The 9,722-nt window shown below is 43.7% G+C and overlaps 1 protein-coding gene across 1 annotated transcript in view; it reads right to left on the bottom strand.

Annotated features, from left to right (window-relative positions):
- Positions 1 to 9,722, bottom strand: part of LOC106809436 (splicing factor 3B subunit 2-like) — a 37,285-nt gene that overhangs the window by 8,558 nt on the left and 19,005 nt on the right. Inside the window, exons 10-21 of the mRNA XM_014812515.1 lie at positions 5,454 to 5,540; positions 4,911 to 4,985; positions 4,401 to 4,553; positions 4,010 to 4,110; positions 3,631 to 3,679; positions 3,363 to 3,452; positions 2,904 to 3,011; positions 2,512 to 2,619; positions 1,976 to 2,109; positions 1,471 to 1,572; positions 1,198 to 1,297; positions 626 to 811 (exon numbers count right to left, since the gene is read on the bottom strand). Of these exons, the coding sequence (XP_014668001.1) occupies positions 626 to 811; positions 1,198 to 1,297; positions 1,471 to 1,572; positions 1,976 to 2,109; positions 2,512 to 2,619; positions 2,904 to 3,011; positions 3,363 to 3,452; positions 3,631 to 3,679; positions 4,010 to 4,110; positions 4,401 to 4,553; positions 4,911 to 4,985; positions 5,454 to 5,540 (1,293 nt within the window). The remainder of the gene's footprint in view (positions 1 to 625; positions 812 to 1,197; positions 1,298 to 1,470; positions 1,573 to 1,975; positions 2,110 to 2,511; positions 2,620 to 2,903; positions 3,012 to 3,362; positions 3,453 to 3,630; positions 3,680 to 4,009; positions 4,111 to 4,400; positions 4,554 to 4,910; positions 4,986 to 5,453; positions 5,541 to 9,722) is intronic.

Consider the following 9,722-nt stretch of genomic DNA (forward strand, 5'->3'; position numbering starts at 1 on the left):
CAGCAGGCATGGTAGATGGATAAGATCATGGTAGCAGATGAGGAGGACATGGTAGATGGATAAGATCATGGTAGCAGATGAGGAGGACATGGCAGATGGATAAGATCATGGTAGCAGATGAGGAGGACATGGTAGATGGATAAGATCATGGTAGCAGATGAGGCTGCAGACATGGCAGATGGATAAGATCATGGTAGCAGATGATGAGGACATGGTAGATGGATAAGATCATGATAGCAGATGATGAGGACATGGTAGATGGATAAGTTCATGGTAGCAGATGAGGCAGCAGGCATGGTAGATGGATAAGATCATGGTAGCAGATGAGGAGGACATGGTAGATGGATAAGATCATGGTAGCAGATGAGGCTGCAGACATGGTAGATGGATAAGATCATGGTAGCAGATGAGGAGGACATGGCAGATGGGTAAGATCATTGTAGCAGATGAAGTATATATGGCAGATGGGTAAGATCATTGTAGCAGGTAAGGTATATATGGCAGATAGGTAAGATCATTGTAGCAGATGAGGTATATATGGCAGATGGGTAAGATCATTGTAGCAGATGAGGTATATATGGCAGATAGGTAAGATCATTGTAGCAGATGACAGCGTGATGCTCACCTTCTGGCGCGCCGCGTGCTCGGCCACCATGTCGCTGAGATCCTCCTTCTCCAGCTGGCTCTGCTGCTCCCGAACCTGCTGCTCATATCGAACCTTCATCGCCTCAGCGTCCAGCTCCAACTCTTCTGGCGCGAGTGCCAGCTCTACCCCCGCCTCCGGCACGGGACCCTTCTTTTGCCCCGGCGGCTAGAGGGGAGAGAAACACGTAACGTCAGCAAAAACGATATTTGCTTACTATACTAATAACCTGTTTGGTCAAGATGGTTTGCACACTTCCTCAGCCCTGGCGGCTGAGAACCTGACGAGACTACCAAAAGTAAAAATCAGTTATTCATCGCATACAAGGCACAGTGTTTTTCACAAAAGGCCCTTCAAGCTGATCCAGTGGAACTACCCACGTAGAGTTGACCCGTGCGTCTTATTCCAACATGTCTTGTGGTGACTCAGCGTACTAAGTGCCACCATCTATTGGTATATGATCAAGTCATCCACTTAAAAATATTCTAATCGGTCACGGATTCACAACATCCACCTGGAATGGCAACGCGTAGTAGTAACAACAAGTAACTTACAGCTGCAACGTCGTACACATGCTGAGATCCCATCATGGCGCCACCTATAGATGGTCCCTTCTTTTCTGGCAAAACCTGGTAGAGTTGAGGCGTCTCCCCTCTACAAAGAGTGAGAATAGACTATTACTGATGTCCCACACTTATCACTGAAGTTTTACATAAGCTCAAAATTCATTAGATCCACTAACAGTCTATCAGTGCGCAGTATCAATATAAAATCCACGGATAACACATAAATAAAAAATGTGACCAAGATTTAGTTAGTTGCCTCACCCCTCCATCAGTTCCTCTATCTTGCGCTTTCGGAGCTCTATCATGTCTGGTGTTTCCATGCCAGCTGGCATTGACGTAATTCCACTCGGAGTTACCAATCCCCTACAATAAAAAAAAGACTGTTCACAAGCTTACAAATCAACGCGGAACCTACCACGTGGACGTGAACATAAATGTAAAACCATCCGAAGTAGAACTGGCACAATCTGCCCAATACCAAAGGTGGCCCATCTCCATTGATCATTATGCAACCATTACATTCATCTATCCAGAGTTAGGGATCAGGGGGGCCATTGTCAGAAACATCGTAAAGTTAATGCTAATGCTATCCACAGTTATTAGGGATTAGGACGTTTACAAAAGAGAGCGAACTCAGCAGTACGACAATAAACAAAACCGCTGCATATCAATAAACACGCGTATGAACAGAACTGCTGCGTGTTAACGTCTATGTGCGGCAAGGACGACCACTAGCGATCTGCGCGCGAGCGGTGAAGTGACGTACGCGTCGCCGGGGGTTACGAGTCCGGACACGTCCGCCTCCTCTTCTGACTCCTCGCTCTCTTCCTCCTCCGACTCGCTCTCCGACTCAAACTCTCCCCATAGACTGCGGTCAATCTCTTCCGCCTCCTTCTGCTCCTGTACATGAACAAGACACGTAGAATCAGCATCGAATAAGATAGCGGCCATCTATCGGACAATTGTACTATCCACATAGCAACACCAGTGGCACCAGCGCGCAGCAGCACCAGTTGACATTTCGGAGTACACACGTGCTAAACCACTGACCAACCTAGCAACAATATCCAAGATGACCGCAATTATCTCGCTCAGACAGAATCAATACACTAACTAAGCAGCTATACGTAGAAACAACCCGTCACTAGTTTAAGCACCATTACTCCTCCTGCTTCTCGCACATTAAACTTTTTATCATTACCATTGTTAATTATTTATTTGCTTTTAAAATATTTTATTATATATTATATTATTTTGCAGAATAGAGTACATAGTCTCTTCGGCTCGTTGCGTGCAGATTACCTGAAAGTCACCGCTCTGTGTGCCAAACACGTCGCCATACAGGGGCTTGCCATTCTCATCCACTGGAGGCTTGCCCCAGCCACCAGCATGGTAACCAAACGAACATCCCTGCAATTTAGATGACATGGCTGACAAGCAGTTTATAGTACTTAAATTAAAGTAGTACTTAGTATAGCACTTAATTAACTGAAAATTCATTTTATGAACTACATAGGTTTAAATTGAACAGGGTGACTTCACTTTTAACACAGATAAAAAGTATTACACTTAAGACCCAAGCGATAAGTCCCAGAAGTGGTACGATTAGACTTGTTGATAGCCACCCATTTGCTGATAACTATGAACTACTGGACTCTGGGAATATCTGCAGGTAGTCACAATGTCACACGTACCTCTGGTATCGGTGCATTAAGGCCAGGCACCTTCAGATGAGGATAGGATGGCGGTGGGCCATACCTCTGCATTGCTATCAGCCACGGTGGTGGGTACTTGTTGGCATTCTGAAACAGCATCATAACACATGCAAAGACTGGACACCACAGCGCTGATATTTGTACCACATCATAGCTCACATGCTCTCTACACTATTTTATGTATGACTAACATCTTCTACTTATTCCAGTACTACCATTACTATTAGTACCACTACCATTCTCACTGCCACTTCCGTCTCCTCTGCCGCCACTGCTGTAGCCGCAACCAACACCACACATACCACTAATGCTTCATGCACAATTCAACAAAGCAATTCTCCATCAGTTTCGCAGGTAGTCTGCCAGTTGAGGCATAGCAGGCATAGCCAGGAACATATATGTAGACACTGCTAAGATCAGTATAATCTAGATACTTACTGCGCCTATAGGCATGCCCAACGCTGTGCGCAACTCATCGGATAGGTCTCCCGGCTTCTTCTCTTTTAATTTTGTTTCAAACTCTTTCCCCTTGAACAGAAGTTTATGTTTAAATATATGAACAAAGTAAACTAAAACTCAAAACTCAAATAACTGGTGCCAAGGCAACACATTAAGAATGGCTAGGACAGCTTACGAACTGATTATATTTCTGCCAGACCCTCAGTTCAAGGCTCACTAAATATATATTTTTTTTAATTAGGCAAACCTCGTAATACAAGTCTCCATGCATCGTCATTCTAGGCTTGGTCTGCCACCTGGTGGAAGAAAATAACAACAACCGGTTCAGCATCATCGAGGAATTAATTCTTCAATAACTGGCTTGGCATTTACAAAGCAATACTCTATTTAGTCGTTAATGTAGAGTTAAGAGGAGAGTGCTCTAACATCAACACAACCATTACTGCTATGCACGTGATGCTCTGCATCTACACGGATCTATCATCTAGCAACTGTGCGCATAATTGCATGATAATTACTGCTCTGCAACTGTGTCACAGAATTGACAGAGATTGCAAGTGTTGCTCTGCATCTCATTCTACACACACACATACACACAAAATCACATGAATCAACTGATCGTTCACCTGAAGAAGGCATCATGCAGCTTCTGGTAATCAATGTCAATCTTGCCAAGTTTCGGCCTGACTTTCTGCCTCATCTTAGATTTCAGAGTCTTCTGGTCTTCCTGCAATGTTACAACAACATGCTATTATTCTACGAACAATCTAGTACCTATACGATAAACCACAGTTCACATCTTTATATTGCTCTCACATGCACACAAAAAAGACACACACATACATTGTGCTGCAGAGTCCCTATACCTCTTCATGTTCTTGTGTTTGCAGTCATACACACCTCCGTAACTTAATACTCATTTTCTCCACATACCTAACTTTGCTATTATTCATACATGCATTCCTCTTCTGAATTCCTACACACCCCTGTACTGGATTCACATGTATTCCCAAATACCTTCTCCTGTAGGGCTTCCCTCATCTCCATGATTCCCGTCTTTTTGATAAAGTCCGGCAGCTCAAATGGAGGCTTCTCAATACCTCTCTTACCCTGCAGGTACTTGCGCTTGAAGCACCAGTGTCTAGGAACAGGCACAGTGTTTCTGTAAGCCTGTAAAGAGAATGCAACTCATAAACACCTAACAACTGTCTGGCTGGTACACAGAAATAAAGACGAGATATGCTCCAGAGGCGTAAAGACGAGTAGCACAAGCATGAGCAAAGAATGCAAATTTTAGGAATATAAAAAGGAAATAGAGGAAAGATGCAAAAGAGAGAAGCGGGACTTGAACTGATAGGCAGCAGGGAGATACAAAGGAGGCGGAATGAAAGAAGAGAGTGAGTGATGGAGTCAGGGAAGGAAGAAGGGAATTATGGAGAGAAAAATAAAAGGGAGGAAGTTAAGGACGGAAGAACAGAATGGAGCATATATAGATGGCTAGAGACAAAAGTGAATACTGGGTGATACCTTGAGATGAACAAGGAGTGTTGGGTCATGTGCAGTCACATCATGCATCTCTACGACATCGGCCCTTGTAACAACCTGGAACAGTGAACACGCAACAAGACAATATAGCATGGCAACACAACGCTGTTGTATGAAACCAACAGACTGATAACCGCATGCCGTACAACCAACAATATTATGCCAAGAATTAATACATCATTGGCTATAATGCAGTCGTCATGGTAGGGACTCACATACTACATTGATGCGATGCCATAATCACATGGCCTTTTTAAGCTACTTATTGAGCTTAATTAAGTTAATACTCCTGTACATGCTCCATAGTTCACAAGACTAACAAGTTAATGCTAATCTGCTCTTTAACTATATCAGTTACTACAAGTAAAAACACCAACCTTAGAAAACGACTTTACTATATTATAGTAAACACAAATGTTCAGTGTAGCTACACATCCGATGGAAAATTAAGCTGTAGGTGTTACCAAGCTGTAACACTGCGGCGGACTCTGTGATCAATGGAAGCTTAATGCTAGGACAACTCACCTGCTTAAGTTCAGCCACTGACATTCTATTAAGCTTCTTCCACTTCTTCTTGGACAGTTTAGGCTTGCCGTCATCATTCGGTTTATCCTACAAAATTAATAAACTCTAGATGACCCAAGAATGCAAGGAAGAAATTGATATATTATGATAATTATCCTCACCATCATCTTTACCATTATCATCATCATCAGGGTTCATAGTAGTAAGACACATGTTGAAATAAGGACTTATTTATAAATAAGACCCTTTCTGGAGGCCAAAATAAGACTTTTTTACGCGATTTCTGATAGATCATCGACTATTAAAGTACACTAATAATATTTATATACACAATTGCAGATTTAATTATTCCGTATTATTAAATATATATACAACAATTCTTACTCTAAGTCGAGAACAGTTTATAAAACAATGTTGAAAAATGGTCCTTTGGCAAAAAATAAGTACTAATAAGGGCCCTTATTTTATTTTTGGCAAAATAAGTACTTATAAGACTTTGGAAGACCCGCTACAAACCCTGATCATCATCATCATCATCATCATCATCTTAACCAGCATGATAGTCATTGTCAATCAACACAGTACAATCATAATCACAAACACACGCAAAACAAAAACTAGAAAGGGCAGTTGTCGCCAACTACATGTAGGACGTAGAAGGTAGGTAAAGTTAAATAAGTCACAAAGACAAAGGTTTGTTACACAAGCTCATCGCCTGAGATGCTGCAGTATGTTAAATTGGTTGCCTTAGGGGTTTTGGTTAACGCGAACACACCTTCTCCCAAGTGTGTAAGTATAACGAAGTTGTGTCGGCGCTAGGTCAAATTAGGGGCCGAGTTATAGAGCGGAACGGAAATATGATAAGAGGTCAGAGGTCAGGTCAATGTCAAATAAAGGTTGCAGTGACCTTGGTTTTCGGGTACGCTATGACGCACTTCCAAGTAAGATACCGTTTAGCTGTCAAGCGCCGTTAAGGATAGGAAATATTGTCAAGGTCATAATCGCAATAGTTTTGCGTAGCCCCCTCTCCCTAGTCCAGTTAGCTAGGGTCAATTGGGGTCGAGTTATAGAGCGGAAGGAAATTTCATCTGCGGCGGGACCGAGCGGTGGCTGTACAGGACATGAAAACCCTAGTATCTCCGCCGACTTCGCTCGCGAGGGAACAGATAACATATAAAAACAGTATAAATTATAAAGAGACAAACACTATTCGTATCTAACGGCAGGAAGAAAAGAAAATTTCATAGAGCCTACGTTAGGTAACCTCATCAGTCATCTTCCTCGAACAAACTCTTTTCGCGCTGCCGTGTCCCTCATAGGGATCTGCAGGTTCTTCCCTCTTCACTTCCCCTGGCTTTTCTCACTTCTCTATCACAGTTCAACTGGTTCACTTAGCTGTAAGAAATATTCGGCATAAGACGCTTGCAAATTATAAGCCGAGTCTTCAACCAGCTGTTTATAAGGATGCTGACAATTACTTTTTATCTGTATTGTGGTTCACAGCTTAAAGTTAATACCTCCCGCGTACCGTCGTGGCGTCAAGGCGGTTGCCTATCTCCTTTCGCTTAACCGAAGCCAACGCAGTGCTTTCACAGTAAATACTACAGTGGTTAGTCCACTGGTAGCACTGCGTCACAGCTTACAAGTACAATTAGTGCATTCGTTTTCATAGGACATCTCACATTGGTGCTGTGCTAACACATATATAATTATATCATGGAGAAGATTTCATGGCTGCGTACAATAGCTATCCTTGAAACAGCTTCGAATATCTTCATGAAGTGTCGATATCCAGGATCCGCTTGATTCAGGTCTAGCGTGTCTCTGATATACCTGCAAGGAGGAAGGACCGCAGCAATGATGAATAGAAGAAAGCGTAACTCCTGCATAATAATTCAGTAGTTCACATGACTGACGTACATGACAGAGCGCTAAGAGCTAAACATGAGTGTCAAAGTTCACCACGTAAAAGTGGTTCTATGACGATCCAATCCAATGACACTGATTGAGACTCATTGTGATAGTTAGAAATGAAATCAGCGTACTCCACTCCACGTCAGGGTTCGGGGTCAGATTGGTCATCTCTGGTCATCTATCCTCTCTCTTGCTGCAGGTCTTATTCTTGCTTCTTGCTTTCTTTTTCTTCTTTCTCTTCTTTGTTCTTCGGCTGATAACACACACGTTTTGTATACTTACTTGGATAGTGGGCGCAGCAGCTTAAATGAGAAACTGGTGCACGCAACTGACAGTGCATGTCCGAGGAGAATAACTGAAATTAGCTTTGGCGGGCGTTGCACAAGATGGAAGATGAGCTTCGAAAAGCGGTGAAAAGTACTTCTCACCATTCATCGCAGTAATTACATCCTTACTCGTTTCCTGTGCGACTGGCTGCAGTCTGTAGATTGTTCCCTCATAACGAAGGTCTTACCTCTCTCAGCAATCTCATTCTTCCGTCCTCTTCGCAGTCAGCCTTTCTCATTGCCTGTAGATTTCTGGAGGGTCGCTCATTGCGATCAACGGCCTGAGAAAGACAAGAAGTTACGGATTTCTTTTCCACATGTCGAAGATGTCGTGGTATAGAACACTGTACTATGAGACAAAGCTGGTCTAGGCTGCATTGGGAAGATCTCCACCGACTTCGTAACGCTCGCTCTGTGCTTGGAATTGCAAGAACTCCTTCTCAGTGCATGGGTAAAATATAGGCTTCTGATGATTCATTATTCCTCTGCCAAAACATGAGAAAAATATGTTAAACTGTCAAACTTGAGGTTTCAACTATCTCCCTATCGCTGAACTAACAGAAGAAACGGCTAGAGAGCATGGTAATGAACAGATTACTTGGAGGCAAGCTGGACTAAAATAACTTTTTGGTCAATTTCATAATAAATGATTCACCTTTGTGGTTCGGTACTCTGTGTTATATTATACGTTACCTCTCTGAACTCTAAACTCCCGGGTTGGATGATGTCCATCATCATCAGGGATGTGTAGTCTAGCTCCCCTTCTCCCCCTTTCTGTGCGCTGGGGCGGGAGGGCCCTGCCTACTTGTCCTAAGTGACATGAACGATAAATGCAATACATAAAAGCTACATAAGAAAAGTTAACATAAGCAAATGCAAACGTGTGTCGTGGCAAAATGGCCTCTGTCTATATTAACAGCGAACACTAGGCTACATCAGTCAATGACAGTCAATCACTTTATTTCCAGTGCTTGTGGACAACACTTTCAGCCATGCCATAAATTCACAACAACAAAATTTAAAATAGAATGTACATTAAGTCATTAGAATACATTGATTGTAAAAGAGATACGCGAATTCGGTGGTCCAAGCTGCTGCTGCTGTTTCTGCTGCGTCTGTTTGTTGTGCTGCTGCCTCGTTGCTGTTGTTGTGTTTGTTTGCTGCTCTGCTTTGCGGTTGTTGCTGTGTGTCGTTGCTGCTTGCTGTTTGTTGCTGCTGCTGTTGTTGCTGAAATCCGCTGCTGTTGCTGCCGATGAATTGCTTGCTGCCTCATTCCTCGGCCTTGATCCTCCCGCCTGTCGCTTCCAGTTAGCGCCCCTCTGCTGTTGCTCAAAGCATCTAGCTGCTCCTGCCGTGCCCTCTCAAGCGCTAATGCTTTCTGGTCAGTTCCAGTATCGGCCTGCTCTGCCTGTTTCTTCAAGAGAAGGTGCAGCTTGCAACAGTCGCAAAAACAGGTGATCACATTGTGTACAAAAAACTATGGTTATCATTCTCGAGTGTAAGATATCTGCTACAGGACAACCTGCGCTATTCAGCTGCTGTCTTCTGCTGCTGCTACAGACAGACCTGCGCTTATTCAGCATGTTCTCTGCTGCTGCTACGACAGACCTGTCTCTGGCTGGCTGGCTACAGACAAACCTGCGGCTTATTCAGCTGTCTCTGCTGCTGCTAAGACAGACCTCGTCTCTGCTGAGCTGCTAACGGACGAGGACCAGTCTCTGCTGCGGCTTGCTACGGACAGACCTGATCTGGGCTGTTCGGCTGCTGCTACAGACATACATGTACTGCTGCTGCTACAGACATACATGTACTGCTGCTGCTACAGACAACCTGTCTCTGCGCTCAAAGACCTGTCCGCTGCGCTACAGACAGAATGTCTCTGCTGCTTGTTACAGAACAGAACCTGTACTCGTTGCTGCTGCACAGAACAGACCTGTTCTTCTGCTGCTGCACAGAACAGACCTGCTCTGCGGTGATGCTCAGCAGACCTGTCTCTGCTGCTGCTACAGAACCTGTCTCTGCTGCTGTT

Source organism: Priapulus caudatus, unplaced genomic scaffold, assembly GCF_000485595.1.
Source record: "Priapulus caudatus unplaced genomic scaffold, Priapulus_caudatus-5.0.1 Scaffold354, whole genome shotgun sequence".
In the NCBI taxonomy this organism is placed as follows: Eukaryota; Metazoa; Priapulida; class Priapulimorpha; order Priapulimorphida; family Priapulidae; genus Priapulus; species Priapulus caudatus.